The following is a 26,615-nucleotide window of genomic DNA, read 5'->3' as shown; positions in this document are numbered from 1 at the left end:
TAATTAAGTACATTGTGTTTCTGGTATTAAATTTTGAAAAGAAGAAAATGAAATTGAGGTAGTGACATATCACAAAGATATCAAGCTGATTGAGTCATTAACAATCTTGAAGTATCTTAATGCAAAACAAAATTTAAATGTCTACCATCAATCCTAAAATAAAATGATTAATTCCTCTAGAAAGTAGCAATCAGAATTTTCATATCTGGATATTTTGATTTCTTCATGTTTCTTTTGCTTATAATTTTTTAAAATGCAGTTTTTAATATGGTAAAATATATTAAGCTCTTATTTTACTGTGTTTCAATTTTTAATCTTAGAATTTAATGGATGTTGCCATAGTATAGAGAAATTTGTAACTTTTTTGCCTAGTACTTGTATAACTTAATTATTTTACATTTAAATCTCTGATTTATTGGGTATTTATCTTCATGTGGAGCATGAGGAACAGATCCAATTTTTTCTATAAGGCTATCCAGTTACTCTAATACCCTTTATTTAAAACTACAGTTTTTATATTGATTTTAGATGCTGAGTTTATCATATGTTACATTTTTATATGCAGTTAGAGCTATTTCTACATTTTCTATTCTATCCTATTGGTTTATATATTCATGTGCCAATACCACACTTTTTTTTAATTGCAGAGATTTCAAATAGGTTTTAATATCTGGCAGGACTAACATCACCTTCACTATTATTTTGGGAGGTTTTCCTGGCCATTTTTGTTTATTCTTGCAAGCAAACTTTATAATCAAATTTTCTAGTTAAAAAAAGAAAAAGAAATAAAAACCGAAAACAGAAAAGCAAAACAAAAATACCTGACAGATTATTCTACAAGTTTGATATGTAGTATTTTCATTGTTGTTCCTAAGTATTTTCTTATTTTATTGTTGACTTATTTGTTGACCCAAAGGTCACTTGAAAGTGTATTTTAAATTTTAGTTATGTAACAATTTTCTCCAAATTTTAGTTTTTAAAAAATTAACTTCTAATTTTATTGCATAATGGTAGCATAGGCTTCATATGATATAAAATCCTTAAAATTTGTTGAGACCTACTTTATATTCTAGTGAAATGTTTCTCCATCCTGGATGCACATTAGAATCACCTGAGAAGGTTTTCAGACATACTAATGCCTGGGATCCACTCTAGACCAATGAAGCCGGAATTATTAAGGTAGAATACAAACATTTGTATTTTTAGAGAGCTCCTGGGAGTTTTGACAGTGTAGTTTGGCATAGTATATCATGGATTTTTATAATGTTCTATGTAAGCTTGAAGCAACTGTGTATTCTTCAGTTACTGAAGAAATACCATTACTAAAGAATGGATATAAGGGTTCTCCAAGTATCTTTTATTTTTTTTAGTGTTTATTTTTTTTTTTTTCAGAGAGAGAGATAGAATGTGAATGGGGGAGAGGAGAGAAAGAGGGAGATACAGACCCGGAAGCAGGCTCCAGGCTCTGAGTTGTCAGTACAGAGCCTGACACAGGACTTGAACCCACAAACTATGAGATCATGACCTCAACCGAAGTTGGTGGCTCAACCGACTGGGCCACCCAGGTGCCCCTTCAAATGTAATTCTAGATTTACTTTGTTAATTGTGTTTTTCAAAAACAGTATACCTTTAATGACTTTATACATATTTGCCGTATTAATAAACAAAGAGAAGTATTTTCAAATAACTCTCTCTAGGAGTACGGAATTATCAATTTCATTTTGTAATTGGCAGAACTGCTTGTGTGCTTTTTCTCTCTGTCATCTACTATCTTATGTTACTAAGACCATATAAGTTTAACATATGGAGGTTAAATACTTTGCTTTAATTAATTTAGTTCCTTTCAAAGATATTTTAACATGTACGTTTAATTTTTTTAACATGTTAATTTATTTTTGAGGAAAAGAGGGAACCCAAGCTGGGGAGGGGCAGAGAGACAGTGAGACAGAGGATCTAAAGCAGGCTCTGTGCTGTCAGTGTAGAGCCTGAGGCAGGTCTCAAATTCATGTACAGTGAGATCACGACCTGATCCAAAGTCAGATGCTTAACCAGCTGAGCTATCCAGATGCCCCTAACATGTGTGTTCAATTAAGAAGTTCTAAAATTAGTCAAACTCTTAATTCTTTTGTATGTGAATAACTGCTGTAGAGAGGATAATTCTATCTCAACTTTTTATCTCCACTTTAGACATTTTGTGATTGTTTCACGGTGTCAATTTTTTTTCCCTATTTACCCACGTTTGCATTTTCTTTGCTCACTTCTTGACTCTGTATGTTGGATTGTCTATTTGTGATCAATAGCATTTCTGTTCCTTTTTACATTCTCCCATATCATTATAGTGGCCAAAAGCCTGAAAACTTTATTTTTGAGAATATCTTGCCAGGAGGGTTCTGATGTAGATTCCACCAATGAAACATATCTGTAGGAGATTTGGAAGTTGAAAGGAAGGCATAAGTCAATTTTCATCTGGCAGAAAACCAGAGCCTACTTCTTGAGAAGCAGCACCTGCTTCTTGGACCCTCTTCAGACTCCGTATTCTATTACCAGGCTCCGGTTTTGGAGTTAAGGGACAGACGTAGCTTTGGAAGCTACTTTTTGCACTCATCTAATTTCTGGGTTGCAATCTCTATCCTTGAACTTTGCTCTCCAACCTCTTACTTACAACAATTTTTACACTACTATATTCCTTGTATTCAGTTACTTTCTTTTTGAAATATTTTGAACAAACAATTTTTTCCTAATTAGTCCTTGACTAATCCAATTTGAGTCTTTCATTCTCAGATCATTTTTCTTTTCTCTGCAGTATACATTAAGATTTTTCTAAACTCTCTTCCTTTTTTTTTGGACTGTAAATGTCTGTATTTTGCCCTTAGTTTTGAATAGTTTGCCAGGTATAGAATTCTAGGTTGACTATTACTTTTAGAATCTTGATAAAGTCATTCGACTATCTACTGGTTTCCATTGTTACTGTTGAGAAGTCACATATTAGTTCATTTCTCTTATATTAGGTAGTCTGTATTTTCTTCCTGGCTAATTTGATGAAGGTCTTTGGGTTTTATTTTGTCTTTTGCACTTTTAAATTTTACTAGAATATCTTTAGGATTAATTCATTTTATTTATGCTGATCTGTATTCATTTGGCTTACTGAATTTGAGCATTACTATTTTTCATCATTTATATTCTCTTCTTGAATACTGATTCTCAACCATTCTATTTAATATCTCCTTCTAGAATTATGATTATATGTATTTTGTGCCTTTTAATACTCTCCTCCCAGCTTTTGAATCTCTCTCATATTTGTCCAATTTTTTTCTTCATGGTAGAATTCTGGGTGATTTCTTTTTTTTTTTTTTTTGGGTGATTTCTTATGATCTATCCTTCACTTTACTGACTCTTCAACTCTATCTAATCCTCTGTCTAGCTCTCTGACTTCCTAATTTTAGGGATTATATTTTTCTTTTTTTAAAATGTTTATTCTTGGAGACAGAGAGAAAGAGCATGACTAGGGGAGGGGCAGAAAGAGAGGGAATCACAGAACCTGAAGCAGGCTCTAGGCTCTGAGATGTCAGCTCAGAGCACAATGCAGGGCTGAAACTCATGAAACACGAGATCATGACCTGAGTCGAAGTTGGACACTTAACTGACTAAGCCACCCAGGAGCTCCAAGGATTATATTTTTCATTTCTAGATGTTTTGCTTAGTTCAAATGCAAAAATGTCTTGTCTTTTCTGTCAATTTCTTGTTCTCTTGCCTTATTTTTAATCTTTTCTTTCATTTCTTTACATATACTTAATATACTTATTTGATGTTCTGTTTTTGATAATTTTACCATTGAGAGTCTGATGCTGTAGTTTATTGTTTCTGCTGTATTGTTTACAGTGAATTATTTCCACATGTGTTTAGTAATTTTTTTAGTTTATTTTGATGGGGGAAGTGGCAGAGACAGAGAGGGAGAGAGAGAATCCCAAGCAAACATCACACTGTCAGCGCAGAGCGTAACATGGGGCTTGATCTTACAAACCACAAGATCATGACCTGAGCTAAAATCAAGAGTCAGATGCTTAACTGACTGAGCCAGTCAGGCACCTCAGTGTTTAATAATTTTTGATTGTGAGTTTGTGTTTATTAGAAATTTATCTTTGGGGATACTTTGAGACATGGTTTTAAAGACTGTTTCCTTCCAAATCTTCTTGTTTTTGGCAGATGTCTGAGTTTTTAAACTTAATCATTTGAAATATTCTATTTTAGCCTCAGTCTTTTTTCCTAGGATACAGATGTCATAGGAATTCTGGTTCTAGGTCTCTTTGAATAATGCTTATGCTAAGAATTCTTTTTCTTTCCTTCCCTTCCTTTTCCTTCCTTTCCTTCCTGTGTGTCTTCTCCTCTCCCTTCCCTCCTCTCCTTTTCTTTTCTCTCTCTTTCCTTCTCCCCCATTTCAAATTTCTTTCTTTCTTTCTTTCTTTCTTTCTTTCTTTCTTTCTTTCTTTCTTTCTTTCTTCTTTCTTCTTTCTTTTTTTCACAGAGGGCCAGATAAAGAAAAGTATTATTTTGATTATTTCTCTCTGGAAGATCATTTACTTTCCAGTGAGTAACCTTTAGAGTACTAGTTTTATGGAGGAGTCTCCAATCTGTCCTGATATGCAGTTTAACCCCAGGTTTTGTCTCATTGATGATACATTTTGACTCAAATCTAGGCCATAAAAGTTTGGGCTAAATTCTCAGAGCAAACACCAATTCATGAGACTTTCTAACAATATAATTTATTTTCCATCAGCTCAGGCATGCATTCAAATGTAGGTTTCATATTTTATGTAGTATTTTTAATTACATTCTCCCCAACTAATTTTTATAAACCTTTAGTCTGCCATATTACTAGAAATAGCACTTAGCAATCATTATTAAAAATGATGCCATTATTAAAAACAGATGCCAATTTGTTGTTAAATGTATTTGTAATGCTTGATAATAAAGATATTGCTTACCACAGAGAAAAATTTAAATTTGGGGTTAAAAGTAATAGTGCATCATTTTTGTTATGCATTACATAAAATTGGCAAATATGTAACTGATTTTCTATTTTCTTTTTTTTTTTTACAAGCTTTTAAATTATTCAAGTATAAACTGTATTTTATTTTGGTATACTTGATAGCTGACATTCCTTTTCTGTTTCAACTATAAAATCACATATGGATTTTTAAAGCATCTTTACTGCAGTGACTCTTGCTTTTTCTAGCTACAAGACAATAAACGGCAGTGTTTATGAGTGCTGATAAGATTCTGAATTCTATTCTGTTCTCATTGTTCCTGCTGTGAAATGATGGCCTATTTTAAAACCACCCAAATAGAGACTGATTGCTATTAGGAACAAAGAAGGCTATTCATAGAAATAACCTTCCTTCTTGGTATTATGGGTAGCAATGGTGATGGAAAGTCATATACTATACTGTAAAAGTCAGTCTTGCAGTACACCCCAGTCACAGGCACTGAACGTTTCACTCACTTGCTTGTTCATCATTTAACCACTTAACCTATCAACATTCAACTCTGTCTCCTTTCCCAGACATAGCTATTTGATGTTTCCAGGCAAAATACATCTTCTTTTGCTTGCTATTCATTAGTGTCCATCAAAATATAGTTTTTTTATATTAAAAAATAAGAATGTGCTGAGATGGAATGCCAGAAACAGGCTGTTTTACTTGGTAATGGACAAATGGCATCAATAGGACTTTCCAGGGGTGAACCCCATGTCTTTCAGAAGCTAAGTGATTCATCTGACAAGATAATAAATTGGTTGCTTTTTTCAGGGAAGATTTGCAAAGAATTTCTTTTCTCTGGTTAGACAATTTAGAAAATGTTGTGAAAATGTATAAAAGAAAGAATAAAGAAAGAAAGCTAGTTTAATACAAATGGATTCCAGTCAGAACTGTGGACATGTAATACTTCGATATCTCGAAAAATATCTCCTTCTGGGCTGACGTGTATTTGTGATAAATATTATTACTGTGGCTATAAAATTAGTTTTAGGCTTTATTTAGAATTTATTGAAGGTTGGATGAAAAAAATCAGAGAAGTGATTTTTATTTTGGGAATTTACATCTTTACAATAATAATGTAAATTTTACTCACCTTTTTGTGTTTATAGAAACAGGTAAATAGACATAATATCCAAATTTGGCTTAAACATATATCTATACTGTTTTATCCTTATAAAACAATATTTGAGACCCTCATTATAAGAGAATATTACAAAGGCTCTATGTTAAAGAGTTCAGGGCTGGATTGGGTGATGTCATAGTTCAGGGTACTGTAGCAAAGTTCTATGAACAAGGTCGTATATAAACTACATAAATTTATTTCTTGCGAATCTGAAGACTGGAAGTCCAAGAACAGCTTGTTAGAATAGTTGGATTCTGGTTAGAAATCTCTTCCAGTTTGGATGAAAACTATAGAAAACTTATGAAGGAAATTGAGGAAGACAGGAAGAAATGGAAAAACATTCCATGCTCATGGATAGGAAGAATAAATATAGTTAAAATGTCATTACTACCCAAAGCAATCTACACACTCAATGCAATCCCAATCAAAATTGCACCAACATACTTCTCAAAAGTAGAACAAACTATCCAAAAATTTGTATGGAACCACAAAAGACCCCGAATAGCCAAAGTAATACTAAAGAATAAAACCAAAACGGGAGGTATCACCATCCCAGACTTTAGCCTCTACTACAAAGCTGTCATCATCAAGACAGTATGGTATTGGCACAAAAACAGACACATAGACCAATGGAACAGAATTGAGAACTCAGAAGTGGACCCAAAAGTGTACAGCCAACTAATCTTTGACAAAGCAGGAAAGAGTATCCAATGGAAAAAAGACAGCCTTTTTAACAGATGGTGTTGGGAGAACTGGACAGCAACATGCAGAAGAATGAAACTAGATCATTTTCTCACACCATACACAAAAATAAACTCAAAATGGATAAAGGACCTGAACGTGAGACGGGAAACCATCAAAACCCTAGAGGAGAAAGCAGGAAACAATCTCCTTGACCTCCACCGCAGCAACTTCTTACTTGACACATCCCCAAAAGCAAAAGAATCAAGAGCAAAAATAAACGATTGGAACCTCATCGAGATTAAAAGCTTCTGCACCGCAAAGGAAACAATCCATAAAACTAATAGGCAACCAACGGAATGGGAAAAGATAGTTGCAAATGACATATCAGATAAAGGGTTAATATCCAGAATCTATAAGGAACTCACCAAACTCCACACCCGAAAAACAAACAACCCAGTGAAGAAATGGGCAGAAGATAGGAACAGACACTTCTCCAAAGAGGACATCCAGATGGCCAACAGACACATGAAACGATGCTCAGCATCCCTCCTCATCAGGGAAATACAAATCAAAACCACACTGAGATACCACCTCACGCCGATCAGAGTGGCTAAAATGAGCAAATCAGAGAACTCTAGATGCTGGCGAGGATGTGGAGAAACGGGCACCCTCCTACACGGTTGGTGGGAATGTAAACTGGTACAGCCCCTCTGGAAAACAGTGTGGAGGTTCCTCAGGAAACTAACAATAGAACTCCCCTATGATCCAGCAATAGCACTGCTAGGAATTTATCCAACGGATGCAGAAGTACTGATGCATAGGAGCACATGTACACCAATGTTCATAGCAGCAGTTTCAACAATAGCCAAATCATGGAAAGAGCCTAAGTGCCCATCAACAGATGAATGGATCAAGAAGATGTGGTTTATCTATACAGTGGAATACTACATGGCAATGAGAAAAAATGAAATCTGGCCATGTGTAGCAACATGGATGGACCTTGAGGGTGTTATGCTGAGCGAAATAAGTCAGGCAGAGAAGGACAAATACCATATGTTTATATGTATAGGAAGATTGGGAGGAACTTAACGGAGGACCAAGGGGGAGAAGAAGGGGGAAATAGTGAGGGAGAGGGAGAAAGGCAAACCATGAGAGACTCTTGAATGCTGAGAACAAACTGAGGACTGATGGGTGTAGGGGGATAGAGGGGAGATGGGCATGGAGAAGGGCATTTGTGGGGATGAGCACTGGGTGTTATATGGAAACCAAGTTGACAATAAACCATTTGTAAAAAAAAAAAAGTAAAAAAAAGTAAAAAAATAATCACTTAAAAAGCAAAACAAAACAAAACAAAACAAACAAAAAAAGAAATCTCTTCCAGTTTGTAGGCTGGGACATAACTTCTTGCTCTCAGACTCAAACTGAAACACTGGTTCTTCCTGGGTCTTAAGTCTGCCAGCTTTTGGACTGGAACTACTGTAGTAGTTCTGGTTTTTAAGTCCTCATACTCAGACTCGAACTACATGATTGCCTTTCTGGTCCTCTAGCTTGCTGACTGAAGATATTGGGACTACTCAGTCTCCATAATCATGTGATGCAATTCCTTATAATAAATCTGTTATAGAAACAGATTATATTACATATAAATATAAATATAAATATATAGTTAGTTCTCTTGTTATACACCTCTGTGTATCTTCTGAGTGTGATAGAAATTAAGAGTGTAACAATAATATCAAATTCCACTTTACATACAGAGACAGGAAAATCCATAGCATGTATTCTCCTCAATATTTATTGATCAGCCTAGATGCATAATCCCTATTCAATCCAAGGCCTAAAGTAGACTATGATGTAAATGCCCTTAGAGTAAGAAATAATACTTTTAAATTTTATTTATTAATAATCAAACTTTATGCTAATTCAAAAAATTGAGGTGAGAATCAGTCACTCACAAGCATCTATTGCCTTTGATCAATCAAATCCTTAATGTTTTTCTAGGGGAAAAAAACCTTTTTAAAACCTGGCCTTGTTCAAGGTTAAAGTTGTTGATTTTTAATAACTGCAAATACAAAAATGATCTTTACTCATTGAAAGTATTGTGAAATAACACTTTCAATTGGAAGTTATTTTATCACTGATATTTTTTACTGATGTATAAAAACTGCTAGCTAGGATTCTAGAGACAGTACTACTGATGCCTATGAAATCGAAACAGGAAGGCCTTGGTAAGTTGTACATGGTATTGGAACATTAGGATTCCTGTAATAGTAGTCAAAAGTGACAATGGAACTTCTTTTTTTTTTTTTTAAATATTTTTATTTATTTCTAGGGGAGAGAGAGAAAGACAGCGTGAGCAGGGGAGGGTCAGAGAGAGGGAGTCACAGACTGAAACAGGGTCCAGGCTCTGAGCTGGCAGTCAGCACAGAGCCCGATGCGGGGCTCGAACCCACGAACTGCGAGATCATGACCTAAGCGAAAGTCGGACGCTTAACCGACTAAGCCACCCAGGCGCCCCGACAATGGAACTTCTAGTGACCCTTTAAAGTTGTTCCTTCAGTGCAGCTGGTTTTCACTCAATCCCGAGGAAAAGTATGACTGGACCACTAACAATAAAGTAAGAGTTTTAAGCTAACTTGGATTTTCTCAGTTTGCCAATAATTCTCAAGGTACTTTGCTGCCTAAATTGCAGAGAGAATAATAAATTATTCCAGAGAATAATCAATTCACAAGTACAAGAGACTGAAATAGGACCAATGTGGCTGGAGTAGAGGGATAGGAAAGTAGGGGAAGAGACAGACTAAGCATGGTCTTATAGGTTATGTCAGGGAGTTTTATGTTTCTGAGATACGTTGATTGACCCACTTTATAGGTAATTGAAAGTTTTCCCTTTTCAGATTTCAGAAGAGTAAAAGCACAGTACTGGTAATGGAATTTGGTTAAGAGGAATATATCCCTAAAAATGTTAGTTATGGCTTCCACTTCGGTCCTTTGAAAATCTACGTATCACCACTGGTTATTACAAAAATTAAATATACTAAAAGAAATGGTAGAAGGAGATATTGGTTCAGAAGGTAAGCTGTTAATTAAAGTAAGCGTACTGGTGAGAGGGAGGAAAAAGGAAAAAGTTCCACTCGGGAATATGAGTCCTGTGCAGTGTAATCTTGGCTGAGCTGACCCTATTACATTAGGCAAACTAATTAACCTCTTTGTGCCCTGGCTGCTTATCTGTAGAGTAAAGATAACAATGACCCACTAAAAGAACTGCAAATCATTCTGTAAATACCAACAGTTATAAAAATAATATAAATAATTGCTTACCCCAATTGTAAGATTTTAGTCTTTACCCGAGAGTTTAAACATCTCTCTGCCTAAATAATAAATAATATGTCAGGTTTAATTTTTATCATACAGTGTTTGTGCACCTGTGCATGCATGTGTGTGTGCACGTGATAGAGTAAACGTGTGTTTAATCTTATCTACAGCGAAATTTGTATTTGTTGAAAATGTACTTTTGTCTTTCTGATGCCTATTGTTCAGTCTGCAATATACTGGGTCCTAGATTATCACTGTAACTCCTATTGGCAGCACGAGGTTTAACACAGTGGAGGAGCTGCTGAGATAGAGGTGGGGAGAGCGAGTTGGGGGAGGAAGAGATACTCCTAATTTCTTTTTAAATGACAACTCTTCTTGCATGTTAAATATGAAGAGTAGGCTTCTTTTGTTTCTTAAGCCTATTTCAATTATATTAACTATAATTAAGCAATTCAAATTGGATCAGCAGGCACATAATAGCATGCCAAGAGTGGCAAAATGAAGGGGCTCCTAGTTGTGTTTTATTGTGGATTCACTGATTCACATTAAAGCTGTCATCAATTTTGTGATATTTCCAATAATTCTGTAGAAAGTACTTATAAAATGTATTCCTTCAGTGGCACATAAAGATTACCTATTTCTGTAATTATTTTTGGTCATCATGCCACACTCTCTTTAGCTGATGAAAGGAAATAATAATCAAACAATAAAATATTTACAGAATTGGAATAGTTATTTCTTTGTGAACTCAAAAAAGAATCTTATGTTCTCTTCAATTCCTTATTTTTAAAATTCATGCCTACTAAATATGTAGACTGTTTCCATGATGTTATTAATGACTCAGACATGTGATTGCAATGCTTTTGTTGGTGTGATTTGGCCTATAGCCACATGGCTGCCTAGGGATCCTGGTTAGTGGCCAGGACTAGCTAGTAAGGGACAATGAACTAGACAGAAACTACCTTTTAGTTTCAACAAGTTCCCCTCTTTTATCTAACTACTGTTTTCCTGCACTTTGCTCAGCTAAAGTGGGGAAACAGGTTTTTGAATTTTTCAGTGAGGGCTGAGAAATATCTCTAACAGGTATTATGTATTTTATTGACGTCTCACCTGACTAGGCCTTCTTTCCCAGTTTCCATTTCTTTCTGCTCTGGCATCATTTCCTTTGATTCTGTTGGATTTTGATGGTTAGAGGTTGTGGTCAGATCTTTGAGTGAGTTTTTTTCGGAGATTTTATCTATAGAAGGGAAACAACATATAGACAAAAGAATATATGCCACTGTTGATAAGTTACAAAGATACTGTTTTTTTTCTCCAAAATAGTCTCAGGAATTCCTCCCCTAGGATTCCTGCTAAACAAAGTAGGACCTTATGCAGGAGAAGTTAACTTGTAGACACCTTCAGGCTGATGAAAAATATACTTAAAGTTGTTGTATTATGAAACAAATAGTTCATAGTACATATCTTTTTGAAACTAGCAAAGCTGAGATTAATAAGGAGTAATCATTCAAAAGGCATTTCAGTTCTGCTAAAGCATTATTCATAATATGTGGCTGAAATTGAAGCCTCATAAAATTCAGAAAAATAAAACAGGCAAAAGTGTTGTCATTGACATTATTTCAGAATTTTGCATTCTAATTTTTTAATGAAATTAAGTCTTTGTTTTTGGCTTGATCATCTTTATTTATGACATCTTTTCTGAATAAGCAATGCAAACTAATATGTGCTAGCTTCATTTTCAGCCCAGAAATTAAAATTTTTCCCTTGAAGCCTACAAATACAATTTCCAATTAATATAGTATAAATTGTAGTGTACCAAGAGAATAATCAATTCATTGGTAAATATTTGGATTATAGAGAAAATTTAATGAAAGCAAATTGTTTAATATAAAAAGAAAATATAGAAGGAGCAAAGAAATAGAATGAACACAATTTAATGGTTATTCATTGTCCACAGTTTCTAATTTATTTTTAATTGGATGTACTGTGATTAGAAAATTAAAATCAACATCCAAATCATAACTCTTATTTTTTTGTAATAAATTATAATTGAAAAAACTTAAGCCAACCCAGTACTGAAAATCTGGATTCACAAAAATGATAAATCATGGGGTGATCATTTATTTACTTTCATAAAAGCTTTTACCATACAAGTAATTTAATATGAAAATTCCTACGATCTGCCTAAAATCTGTCAATGTATAAAACTTTTAAGGAACATGTTTTAGGAATAAAGGCAATCATAAAATTGACTCAGTACTTAGAGTTTTAAAAGTTTTATGCCTAAGAAAGCTTAAACCCCAGGATTTCACCAAACAGATTTCTTCATTATGTATCTCCTACCTACATTTATTTTGGAATTCTAGTAATTTTGGCTAGAAGATGGAAACCACATTATAATGTTTAAATGAAAACCCCTTGAATTCCTAACTTTACTTAGGATACAAAGGACCATTACTATAATCATGTTCTTAGAGTCTCTGTGTAAAGACTATATTCCAGATGAAATGGTTCCACGTGTATGGAATCTTACTTAGAGTACAGGATAGGGTCCTTTTTATACAAGCACATGTGGTACACTAGTGAGCTTATCAGTATTGAACAGGTTTCAAAGTAAAAAAAAATGCACTTTCAGTATGTCATTTTGTACTAAGAGGCTTTTGGTAGAAATAAGAGTGAAGGATCTATTTTCCCTATGTATTTGGGTCAAGCCATATTTTTCCATTTCTCTTTATCCAATCAAAAAGAAATCATTGTTCAGTTCTCTAACATTATGCTACATATTGCTGCCTAGCAAAATGACAGCAAAATCCTTTTCCTATATCCACAAACACTGGGGTAATTATGGTAAGATATTTGACAGCAAAGTTCTTAATCTCTTGCCACAGGGGTCTAGTGCACTCATGGACTGGAACTTTTGAGACTGTATGTTGCCTATGCAAATTTTAGATGGAGAGGATCTAAGGTTAACATAAGCTTTTCTAAGAAGTCTGGACCAAAAAAGAGTTATGAACCATGGTGTCCATATATTTTTCTGGGAGTAACCACAACCTGCACCCAAATTAGAATTGAAATAGAGCATGAAATATGAATAAATAATCATAAAAAACCCCTCCTGAATATACAACAAGCAGAGTATGTAAAACAGAGTATTTCTTAAGGGGCTTTTATTGACTGTTTCTTAGAAAGGCATGTGATAATAAGCAGCATCACATACTTCCATTACTCATTTAAGCTACAGAATATTCATTTAAGCTACAGCATATTCATTAGATTTACACTATTACTTTTCTGCTAGCACCAATCAAATGACTATCTGTTCTGCAACAGTTCTTTTTTCCCCCTTCTAATAAGGAATTTTTGTTCATCATCATAACACTTGGATTTAACTGTAAGTAGATCATTGTACCTTACCAGGTCTTTTCTAGACATTACCAACTCCTTCTAAAATGACCCTGCCTCTACTATGACAAGTCTAGGTTATTCAGAAATTAATTACAACTTAATTTGCTTTGTGGATAAGCATTTTAATTACAATATAAGTCCTTAATCACAGCTTGCTGATGAAGATGAGAAACCAGTTATTGCCCATTCTTGGATTCAAAGCAGAACAACCTTAAACATACTCATGAGGACTTAAGGATCCCCATCAACTATAGTCATTTTGGGTGTCTTTTTATCCAGGCAGCATGTTATTTGTTTGTGGGAACAGATGGTCAGATTGTTAGCATCATCCTCATCATGGAAGAAATTTAAAATACACAGCAAATCTTTCTCTGGCATCTGGGTGAAGTTTTGTCAATCTCACATTATAGTTTTCCCCAGCTTCACACATGGACAGCAGGATCCCCTCGTTTGTAGCTGCTCTGATGAATAGTGTCTTTCTGCCAACTGTGCTCTGAGCACATTGCATAGCAACTGCCAGATCTCATCAGTACACTTGGTCAAATTGTGCCCCGGAATGTGTGCCCATGGCAGATAGTAAAATATGGAGTCAAAGTGTTCTGATATGCTTGCTTTTATTGAATGTGCAAGAATGAGTATTGAGTTTGCCCTCCACACACCTGGCTGATTTTGTCTTTGGCCTGGAAACATCTCACACTGGGCCTCTGTAATACACTTCCAAACTGCTTTGTCCCCTTGTGGCAGCACACTGTGGAGAGCCGTGCAGGTGTGAAACATCTGCTTCTGTCTTTAAGTGAGGAAATAAGTGATGCAGAAAGCCATTAACCTTCCACATTTTATCAGTGGCACTAAATAATTGCTGGAAAAGGAGGAATCCAAAGAAAGAAACTGATTTGGGAATAAAGTTGTGAATTAGGCAGGTGTTGGTTCAATTTTTTTTTTTTTTTGATGGATGTAAAAAGAAGACTTGAAAATGCTTTCATTGGTTGGAATGTTTGATGTGGGTGACATATCACTTGGTTGAATTTCTAACTCTTAAAAAAACCAAATACATTGTGAGTTCTATCTCTAAAACTAATTTCCTTTTATTGGATACCAACAATATCTGAGTAATTAGATGTTAGGTGAATTAAAAAAAACAACTAAGCCTGAGTACCTTGATCATATGCTTAAACGTTACTATCAATTTCATCTTAATGAATTAATGTTTGGAATAAAATAACAACACAGTTTTAAGAAATGTATAATCAATGATTATTTTCTGGCATCCAAGATTGTATTTTGACTCAGCTTGTGTTTAATTTTTTATTTATAGTTGCTAGAATATATAGTGTTCTTAGAATAATTTTAATTATAACATTTTGATCATACTTGAAATTTTATTATATCTTTGTGGATTGTCAAATGACATGGAGGAAGCTGACAAACATTACAGCAATGAGTATGAAAAAGAACTTTAAGGAGTGTCCTAAAATGTCACAGATTTGAAAAATGTAATTCTTTTTATTACATTATAATCTACAAATAATCCAGAGGAGAAGGAATCAGAGTAAGTGAGAGTTCTGGCAATCATCTCATATGAGGAATGTTGAAGAAACTTTGGGTCTAAAATAGCTAAAGACTAACTGGTGACCTAGCAGTTATTTCAAATTCTTTGAAGGACTGTTGCATAGAAAAGACTTATTTTACATATACCAGAAGGCAGAAGAAAGATTCATCATTGGGATTTACAAAACAAACAAAATTCCAAACATTCTAGTAATTAAACTTGTCTAATAGTGAAACATATGGCTTTGTGAGGCAGTGAAAGCCCCATTGATGGAAATTTACAGGTAGAAGCTGGAGCCCATATTAAGGACCCAGATGGGGTCCTTGCATTAAGTCAGAGGTTAGAAGTCTTCTAGTCTGTCTTAATGTGCCAAAAACTCCTGAAGGGGTTTTTATATTTAGGATTTTTTTTTTTTTTACTTTAAGATACATCATTACAAGTAAATAAATGAACATCAACAAACAAAAAAGAATACAGATCCATCTAAGGTAGCTTTGGTACTGCATCAGGATGAGGGATCTTGTCCTCTCTCAATGTCATGCTTAGTTTCAGGGACTTTTGTACTGGGATTAATTCATCTAGAAAATACATTTTATGTGAAGGTATTAAGGAGTGTGGTGAGTTAACTGGTGCTAGGTACTAAACACAGAGCTCTAATCCTTACATCACTAATTCTCTGGGTGACTGTTGATAAGTTGCTTTTCTACAACAGTTTCCTCATCCATAAAATGAGAAATACTTTTGTCATGGGGATTTCTGTGAGGATTAGATAAACACTCCATTCAAGAAAAATGCAATATGAACACAAAGTGTTCCACCAGCTCGACTGGTGTAAATTATCTGCTTTTTAAAAAATATATTAACTCTTTCAAATCTGCACAGCATTGATATATATAAGGCATGCTGAAGCTTTTATTTACTTACGAATGTTTCAGGAATCAGGAAAGCAGAACTAGCTATATTCTTTAGCAGAGAAAAAAAGCTAAAAACATAGTTTATTTTAACCGAATTATACAAATATATTTAAGTCATGCAAACTATAAAATATATGGTATTTTATAAAAAAAATAAAATTCATCCTATCCACATTGGTTAGAATCTCTTAAGTTTTTAGTTTATAAATCAAGTGGAAACTAAGAAGTTTTATCAGAGTCTGGAATTCTATTTGATATTTAAAACAAAATATAATTTCTATGCCTAAACTTCTCCTTCCAGCTGATCAGACCTCAGCAAGGCAGCTCTGTTATGTATAATACACAGGAATGGTTATTGATTGTGCACATAGCTGGGCATCTGATGTGAAGAACATGGCCAGTCCACAGCTGGATGGTGATCTGCGTGGTGAACTGGGTCGTTCCAAGGGCTCTGCCCAGTGGGAACAATGGTTGCTATCTAAGCCAGTCAGACTGCTCTCTCTAGAATTTAGACTGGGAAATGAGTAGATGGGAGTAAGATCAGTCCAGAGTAGATATGCAGAGAGAAATGCAAAACCATGTTGATCTTGGGTGAAAGGCAGAGAAAGCAAACAGCTCCTAGGGCTGGATCTTTCCTTGAATGGTTTTCCAGTTTCAGTTATCCATAGATTTTCTTACCCTTGAGCCCCTGTCACTGAAGGTGTCCTAATTATGTCTCTGTGCCTTGCCAAATCAGCATGGTTAGGAATTTTCTTCATCATTCCAAACTATGAAACACATCATATTTATCTTTTTTCTAGAGTAAGTTTTCAGAAATTTCACATGCCATGTTTATTCACTTCTTTCTTTTATTCATCATATCAGGTTTCATTTTGAAGGAATGTTTCTTATGTTCAATAACCTTAATTGTTTACTATATAAGGTTTTTTCTTTTTTCCTTTTGGATGAAGCAGAAAAACATACTTGAGTAGTTTTTGATAAAGAGTTTCTCTCATTTTGTTGTTATTGTTTCTATATTCCCACCTTATCCTTTGTCTGATGTATAGTATTGACAGTTACAGAAAGTGAACTATACTACCAAAATTAGCCATAGTATGTCCTGTGCGCGGTAATCAAACTCATTGTTCTTATATAGGGAAGCTTTATTGATTTAAAAATTAAATTTCTGTACATAGTCTGGCTATTTTCCTATTCCATACAAGACTAATTAAATTTGTGTAAGAAGTCTTGTCAAAGACCAAAGAGTGATTTCCTGTTTAAACTAGCTAGGATTTTCCCTCCTTTTTTCCCCTGAGATATCTAGAAAATTAATATGCTTTATGTCTCATTGTAGTTTTAAGTTAGAGCAGTTTTTAGCTTTCCTTATTTTTGCCCAAACTGAGTTGGCTGAGATGTGGGCTAGGTCAGCTTGGGTAGTGGCGGGGGACTGGCAGGGCCTGGGACACCTCTGAAGACCTGGAAATGTGCTGGACTTGGAACCTAGGTCTTGGCTGTGGAGAGCTATTCGGCACAGGAGGCCCAGAGAGGACACCACATTTGCAGTCGGTTTTCAACACAAATCTGGGGTGGAGGGCATGAGGGAAGATAAAGGGAAGACGAGAAGATAAGTAAAAATATTGCTGGATTCAGCATCTTGTCTACGTTGTTACTGTTCATCGGTATGAACAACGCAGAGTACCCACCATTCGGTTGGTTAGAGGTCACAGAATGGTCAGATGGGCTAAATTTGACAAGATTTCAATTTTTAAAAATATTTTTATTTATTTTTGAGACAGGGAGAGAAGGAGAGAGAGAGACAGAGACAGAGAATGTGAGCAGGGAAGGGGCAGAAAGAGAGGGAGACACAGAATTCAAAGCAGACTCCAGGCTCTGTGCTGTCAGCACAGAGCCTGTCATCAGGCCCAAACTCAGGAACTGTGAGATCATGACCTGAGCTAAAGTCTGATGGCTGAGTCACCCAGGTGCCCCACGATTTCAGTTTTTATTTCAGTGATTTAAAAAGAAACCATTTAAACATTGAAAAAAGTTGACATTTAAAAATTGAGAGATTTCAAATTAAAATTTGTATTTAAAGTCTCTCTAGACTGAAGATGGACCATCTGGCAGTACTTGCCTCTCACCTCCATATGACAGTGACTGGTTGGGGCTGAGTGGCCTCTGGCCTCTTTAGACAGGGCATTCATGATCCTCATTTATGCTATCCGACTCCCTTCAACATTGGAATTTGTCAGTCTCAATGCTAAATGCTTTACATATATTAACTAATTTAAACTGTATCTACAACCTAGAAGATTAATGGCAGTATTATCTTTATTTTATACATGAGTAATTTGATACTTAAAGATGTTAACTATCTTGACTAAAGTCAAAGTTATTATTAAGTAGTAGAGTTATAATTTGAATTCAGACATGTCAAGCTCTAAAACAGTGCTCTTTTTACTATCATATACTGCCAATATACTCAATTTATGTTACTGATTAGAGCAAAAATTTATTATTTCTTTTTTTGTTACTTAAGTATGTAGTATTTTAAAGCTGTACATATTAGTTTTCTATTGCGGTAGCAAACAAGCTTAAAGGCCTAGAACAAGGCAAGTTTATTCTTTTCCAGACTGTAGAGGTTGCCTGTGTTCCTTGGTTTGTGGTCCCTTTCTGCATTTTCAGATTGCATCAATGCAATGCTTCCATCATCCCATCTTCTTTTGTCTTTGATCCTTCTGCCTTCTTCTTATGGAAGAAGAATTCTTATGAGAATTCCTTAATTACATAGAGGCCTTCTGGGTAATCTTCCCATGTCAAGATCCTTAATAATATCAGCATTTTGTTCCCCCTCATGTAACATATTCACAGTCTTTAGGGAGTAGGGTGTGGATGTTTTTGAGGGGCCATTATTCAACCCACCATACCACACTAGCTAGCCAGGAATACCTAACTTTGATCCATTTCCACAGAAAGCACCTTACAACATCATAAACTATTAGGGAAGTCATTTACATATCCTCTACTGGTACTAAAACATTTTTTTAAAGAATGCTATAAGTGAAGTAGAAATCCAAGAAAGATGACTATAATCAAAAGAGGACCTTAGAAAGTTATCTTCATTTGAATCCAAAATGTATTACGTTCTTCATTTCCATGGTGGGTAAAATTTAAACCATGCTCTGCAGAAGATAAGAGTTCTATAATCAGAAATCAACATCTGCAGATATTGTGACACTGCACCTGCATGTTTTGAAGTGAAGAATATAAAAATACCAAGCACATATAAAAGGCTATCTTTAAACACTAATAATTTTGCTTTTTCAAAACAAAATATCTTAAATATAACTGCTTTTCCTATTAAGGCCTTTGAAGACATGCTAAGTCTGCAAATTTAAATGAAACTATTTTTTTCCTTTCCACTCAAAAAGCTTCTATGTTAAATGAAGCTTCCACAAGAGTTTTATTACCAGCTATGAAAAATTAAGCTTACAAACACACTTTGAAAAAAGTAACAAGAGTAGGACTAAACTTGTCATCGAAAAGATGTGATCCTTGGTTTCATACCATTAAGGTTGTATTTTTATGGGGTGCCAGGGTGGCTCAGTTGGTTAAGAATCCAATTTTGGCTCATGTCATGATCTCATGGTTCATGAGTTTGAGCCTGTTTTCTCTCTGTCTTGCTCTCAAAATAAGTAAACTTAAAAAAGAGAAAAAATTTCTTTAAAAAGAGGTTGTATTTTTAGGTCAGAAGAACTGCAAATTGGAAACCATCACTATTATAAAATAACTTATAGTAAAACAGAATGGCAGCAGAACATACAGGTGTATATGTCCAGAAGTTACTTAGAAAATATTGGACAGGAGAGGACACTTGTTGGGATGAGCACTGTGTGTTAAATGTAAGTGATAAATCACTAAATTCTATTCCTGAAATCATTATTATACTACGTGTTAACTAACTTGGATTCAAATTAAAAAAATTAAAAATTAAAAAAGGAATATTTCTGGAAGAATGTACTTGGAAAGAAAAGACAAGAAAAGAAAATATTGTACAGTGTCTTAAAAAAGGAATTGGGTATGCTATGGAATAATTGATATAGAAATGAGTTATGGTAGCCTTAGGAGTAGATGAGATTTCTAATGGAGAGAATTTAAAGGAAGAAGACCAGAGGTATGAGCATTGAACCTTTAAACATGTACAATCTACATCTATTTTATTATTTTATAACACTTACTTGAAATTATATTGTTTATTATATGCCTATGTTAACACAGACTTGGCTATATTGTTCACCATTATATCTCTAGCCCATAGACCAGTGCCTGGCACATAGCAGGTAGAAAAAAAAAACATCTATTGAATAAGTGACTGAATGAAGAAATTATGTTTTTATGAACACTCAGATCTTTAAAGTGTCTCAAGTGTGATTTACACTAGATGATTTACCTAGTCAAGGTCAAGTGTTTCATCAGACAACACATTTCATAGAGATATGCATTTTACATTTTAGTTTGTTTTCCTATAGATTAGAGTTCTGACCTTGTATTTTGGTGTGTGACTCTTCAAATGTGACTGGAGTCATCTTGGTTTGGAGAGATTTCTTTTCACTTTTGTTTTCTTCCTTTGAGAAACAAAATTAAGATTGTACACAATGAATTTACATAAAAATAAAGTTGAATGTAAAATACAACATGGGGTTTTTCAGTCAATGATCAAGCCAATCATTAAAGCTTATCATTTGTTTATAATACACTGCAAATGATAAGTCCTGCACTTAAATGAATATTCTCGGCTCTACTATTAAATGATCGGTCTTGACCTTCATAGCTTGTTGGCCTCAGACACTCTTTTTTTTTTTTTTTACAAATAGTTTATTGTCAAATTAGTTTCCACATAACACTCAGTGCTCATCCCCACAAGTGTCAGACACTCTTTTTTTTGTCCTTGTTGTTGCTACGTCTATTTGGCGTATGGTCCTCCCACTTCCAGTCCTCACTCCTTACAGTCCTAGTGTTGGTCCTGGTTTAGGTCTTTTGTAGTAGAACTGAAAGCGATAGAAATAAGTAGTCTAGTTTCTTAATTCAGAGCTATCTTCTCTTTGTTATTTCATTTGCCTCTACCTTGCCATTTGTCTGAGCATCTAAGCTTTCCTTTGAAATGTAGGTATGTCTCATTAGATGTGGCCAGTGTGTGTCTGAGGATATTCCTATGGGAACAGAGTGAAACAAGATATAAGATTAGAACATAGAAATGTTGGCTCCCAAGCTGTTTGCAGAGTAGTAGGGGAAACATGCACATACAAACATAAGTGCAAGAAAATGTAAGTAATGAATGTCTGTAGAAGATAGAGACAGGGCACAAAGGTGGAATGGTCAATTCTACTGGAGTAGAAGGAAAGGGAGGAGACTATCAAAAAGGAAGTAACTCTGAATTTTACAAATCAAGATGAATTTTTTTTTTCTGGATGAACAAGGCATGAAAAATATTCTAGGTAGTGGATACTTGTTTAGCAAAAGTCTAAAGTGTGATTGTATACAGTTTGGGAGAGATTAGAAGTGATTGGATGGGAAAGAGTGTGAGAAAATAAGCCTAGATAAATAGGCAAGGACAAGGGCCTTGAGAGTCCCATAGGCCTTGATGTGGAGTTTGACATTATTTATCAGCACTGTATATCAGAAACATTTTAAACTGGTAAGTAAATTAATCAGATGCTTTAATGTAAGCCTCACAGTAACCATATGTGTTAGACAAGATAGCTATTATTATTATCTTATTGAGTAGGAAATTGATTAAGTGACTAAAAAGGTATGGATCTCTGTATATATTATGAAGTAGTGGTAAAGCCTTCTGATTTCAGTCAAGTACTTTTACATCATGTCATGATGTTCTTCATAAAACTTTTCATCATAGTCTTTTTCATGTATACAAAGGTAGATTTATGTGAATGGTGTCTTATTCTGTAGTATGACAGTTTGGATTAATCTGAATTTGCAGATCTTGATTTATTGTTTATTGACAAATGGAAGTCACCTATGCTATTTTGGTTTGAAAACTAACTCTTTAAATGACACTTTAAAAGAACACTGTAAATTGATTTTTTATTCCTAAATATCTTCTTATAGGCCTCAAATAATCAATTTGTATTTCAGAAGGTTGTTGTTTAAATGCCAATTTAAAAGGTTGTATTCTGTGGATAAAAATATGGTTTTAAATTTTTTTCATTTTTCACATTTAGCATATTTGAAACTAGACAAGAATATTGCCTCTACCAACATGTTATTATATCTAAAGAGTAGATGCAAATAATTTCCTAAAGTATGGCTTTTAAGATATAATGTGAGGTCAGCAGACTTCATCAACATCCATAAGTGTTACGTCATGGAAATGTCGTGGGATATACACAAGAGTTGTTCTACCTGTGTCTAATCTAAGTACTTCTCCAGTATTACTGTTTCTGAAGGAAAGACAATTCCTTAAGGAATTTCCTTTGTTTTCGCCTTCTCTCTAACATCCCTTTATCCTGCGAGTAGATTATTTAGAAAGTTTATTCAACAAATATTCATCCTGGTCTGAAGAAGTATAGCCTAGATATTCAGCTTTGAGGTGCTGAAGTCAGATGGAACAGGGTTCCAATCGAGCTCTGCCATTGTCAGTTGTGTGCAAGCAACAAACTATAACAGGACTCATGGTTATTCTGAAGATTATTATAATAGAGCTTGGAAGAGGATAGCACCTTGCCTGGCACATAGTAATTATTGTTAGCTATTATGTTCTCCAAGAGAATGATATATTAATTATTTTTATGTGTTCTGTGGAAAAATAATCAGGATAGACAAAGGTTAAATATCATGGTAGTGATATTCCCAGGGAGTAACACAAGAGTAGCTCAACATTTATGATATTCTATGAGTTTTTTAACATATAAATAATTTTCAAACTGTGGAATTATTTATTTTAACATAAGAATTAGAAAAAAGTCAAGGGTATTCTCATGAAGCAATGCTAAGCACATCCTCCTTCATATCTGCTCTCCATTGCAAACACAGTCAAAGTCAATCAGAAGTGAAAGGCAAAATTTTCAGGACCAATGCTAAGTCATCTTGGTGTTTTCTATACTCTAGGCTCATTTACACCTGAATCATTAGACCATGTTATTTGAGTCTCTGAGGTACACTACTCCTGCTTGTACTTGACATCTTTCATCTAATTCTTTCAATGGGAAGATAATTATTGCTTTAAAAACCTTACGTAGCACTTTTAGATAAATTTAGTCAGTAATTTATGAAAATTGTTCTATCGATATTTTAAAGTGAATATTGATCATATAATTATCATTTGGGACTTTAAGGTGTCATATAAGCATAAATTACTTATAATAATGATAATAATAATTGCCATTTGGGAAGTCCCTACTATGTGCTTTATATATACTGTCTATAGTTTATACAACAAGGCTACAGAGCCAAGTATTATCCTCATTTTACAGATGAATAGGCCTAGAACTTGTGAAAATTACTTGTCTAGAATAGGGTTCCTAAACTTAGATGGTATTGAAATTCTATGTTGTGAAGGGCTGTCCTTGGATTCTATGATGTCTATCAGCATCTTTGGTCTTTACTTCCAAGATGCAAGTACCACCTCTACCTCTGAGCTGTGACAACCAAAAATAACTCTGTACATTGCCAGTTGTCTTGAGCAGCAAATTGTTTCCTATCAAGAACTCCTGGTCTAGAGAAATTACTGTTAAATTGTTGTTTATCATTTCTAGGGTGCTTGACATTCTTTGTTGAAACTAATTCAATAGCCCAATTAATATTTGAGAAATGATTTCATTTGGTATTATGGTAGAAGTGTAAATCTGCAATGAAAAGTCTTATTTGGCTTTTCCAACTCCTAATATAAATTAAAACATTTATTAATCTGTTTTAAAGCAACTATATATAGTATATATAAAACAATGGGGGTAAAAAATCCCAAAGAAAAACAAGTGCATGACCCAAATGGTAGCAGGTGAAACAGCAAAGCAATCTTACGTATCACAGTATATTAAATCACTGGACAAAAATCCATCACTAGACAAAAAATGATGACAATGAACATTGATTTAGATATGTAAGTAGCATACCTGTCTTGTGGATTGCTGAGGCTGATTGCTTGGATCAGGACCTTGTTTACTCTCATCGTTTCCCTCTCTAGGCTTCACCTTGTTGGATTTTATTGTTAGTGATTTAAACATCTTCTCTGAGATGGTTCTGAAAGCTTCTGTTTTTATGACTCTGTCTTGAGGTAGAGAATTGCACTTTGTTTTTCCTTTCATTAGTAGACAAGCCAATTAGTTGTTTAATCAGGATTTTGTTCTAGCTAATTCCTGGGTAGTAAGGGCTTTGGCTTAAAAGCAGCAAATTACTTCTGCTTGGGTGATTTGAATTCTGTTTATGAACTTTAAAAAGTCAAAATGCCTCTGGGAATAGTTTACAGGTGGAGGAGTAAACATAATTTCATTGTTGATTTGAATTGTTCAGATGTGATCACATTGCCCATTGGTTGGTTTATCTATTTTCCTTTTCTAATCATCCACCTACCTATATTCATCTAACTTAATGAAAGTAACACATACAAATGATTAAAAAGTAATATGTGTATAAGAGCTTATAATAAAAGCAACAAATCATTCCTCCAAAGTTTTCATCTCTAGCCCTACACCATAACTATTTTTTCCTTTTTCTGTTCTTCTGGTGTCCTTTTTTTTTTCCATGAGTTTTTAATTAATTGATCAGATTAATGGAACTCTTAGAAAGTACAGTGGAAAATGAGACATATTGCTTTGCATTCCCAATAGCCTAAATGTTCTCAGATTCATAATGATGATTATACTAGAATTAAGAAAAGAGTATGTTAGTTTGCTAGGGCTACCGCAGCCAAGTACCACAGACTGGGTGACTTAAACAACAGAAATTTATTTATTTATTTATTTTATTATTTGTTTTTCAGAAGCATATTTATCACAGTTTTGGAAGCTAGATATCCTAGATCAAAGTGTCAGTGAGGTTGGTTTCTTCTAGGTCTCTTTCTCTGGCTTTTAGATGGTAATCTTTTCGTCATGTCTTCACATTGTCTTCACCCTGTTCATGTCTGTATCCCAATTACCTCTTCTTATAAGGATGCCAGTCATATTGGATTAAGACCCACCTCAGTAATCTCATTATAGTTTAAATACCTGTTTAAAGACCCCAACTCAAATACAGTCACGTTCTGAGGTCCTGGGGATTAGGACTTCAACATGAGAAAATATAGTTTTCTTCATTTTGAGAAAATATAATTCAGCCTGTGATACAGAGAGAGTATATTTGATAAATACCAGTTTAGGGCATATGTATTTCATTGCTCAGAGCAATTTGTTCCAAAACTTCTTACAAGTTTACAATTTTCTTACAAATCTCTGGAATATCCTTAAAACTATATAAGTGATTCCTAGCTTTAGAAGCCTAGCTAAATTCTGTTGATTACTAATTTCATAAATTATAAAAATATACATATTTTAGCCAGCATGGATTTTTTTCTGATTCATTGTTTAATCAATAAGGTTAGATTTTTTTTAAAGGAAGACACTTATTTTATCCCCACAACACCTTTATATAGAATAGAAACTCAAGCTGTGTACACTTCATCTTCTTTATCCATGTATCAGTTGATGGAAACTTGGGCTGTTTCCATAATTTCCCTATTGTAGATAATGCTGCTCTAATCATCAAGGTGCATGTATCCCTTTGAATTAAAATTTTTTGTATTCTTTGGGTATATACCTAGTACTGCAATTGGTGGATCATAGGGTAGTTCCATTTTTAACTTTTTGAGGAACCCCCATACTGTTTTCCAGAGTGGCTGCACCAATTTGCATACCCACCAACAGTGCAAGAGGGTTCCCTTTTCTCCACATCTTCACCAACACCAGTGATTTCCTGTGTTGTTAATTTTAGCCATTCTGACAGGGGTGAAGTGCTATCTCCTTGTAGTTTTGATTTGCATTTCCCTGATGATGAATGACACTGAGTATCTCTCATGTGTTTTTTGGTCATCTGGATGTCTTCTTTGGAAAAATGTCTATTTATGTCTTCTGCTCATTTTTAGTTGGATTATTCACTTTCTGGGGTGCTGAGTTTTATAAATTCTTTACATATTTTAGATACTAATCTCTTATCATATATGTTGTTTGTAAATATCTTCTCCCATTCTGTAGGTTGCCTATTAGTTTTGTTGTTTCCTTCACTGTGCAGAAGCCTTTTATTTTGATGTACACCCAAAATTTATTTTTGTTTTTATTTCTATTGCCTAAGGAGACAAATCTAGAAAACTGTTGCTACAGCCAACATCAAAGTAGTTACAATCTATGCTTTCTTGTAGGATTTTTATGGTTTCATATCTCACAATCAAATCTTTAATCCACTTTGAATTTATTTTTGTGTATGGTGTAAGAAAGTGGTCCAGTTTCATTCTTTTGCATGTTGCTGTCCAGTTTTCCCAACATCATTTACTCAAGAGACATTCTTTTTCCCATTTGATATTCTTTCTTGATATGTTGGAGATTAATTGATCATATAGGTAAGGGTAC

General features: G+C 34.3%; 1 protein-coding gene across 1 annotated transcript in view; it reads right to left on the bottom strand.

The window, feature by feature from the left end:
* Window positions 1-24,242, bottom strand: part of CNGB3 (cyclic nucleotide gated channel subunit beta 3) — a gene marked incomplete at its 3' end in the record, with an annotated part of 117,474 nt that extends 93,232 nt beyond the window's left edge. The window contains exons 1-3 of the mRNA XM_039224871.1: window positions 24,132-24,242; window positions 20,546-20,627; window positions 11,266-11,392 (exon numbers count right to left, since the gene is read on the bottom strand). Of these exons, the coding sequence (XP_039080802.1) occupies window positions 11,266-11,392; window positions 20,546-20,627; window positions 24,132-24,242 (320 nt within the window). The remainder of the gene's footprint in view (window positions 1-11,265; window positions 11,393-20,545; window positions 20,628-24,131) is intronic.
* Window positions 24,243-26,615: the final 2,373 nt, after the last annotated feature.

The sequence above is a fragment of the Hyaena hyaena genome, unplaced genomic scaffold, assembly GCF_003009895.1.
Source record: "Hyaena hyaena isolate Hyena2069 unplaced genomic scaffold, ASM300989v1 scaffold_1805, whole genome shotgun sequence".
Taxonomy (NCBI): Eukaryota; Metazoa; Chordata; class Mammalia; order Carnivora; family Hyaenidae; genus Hyaena; species Hyaena hyaena.
This window is presented reverse-complemented; position numbering and strand designations above follow the sequence as displayed.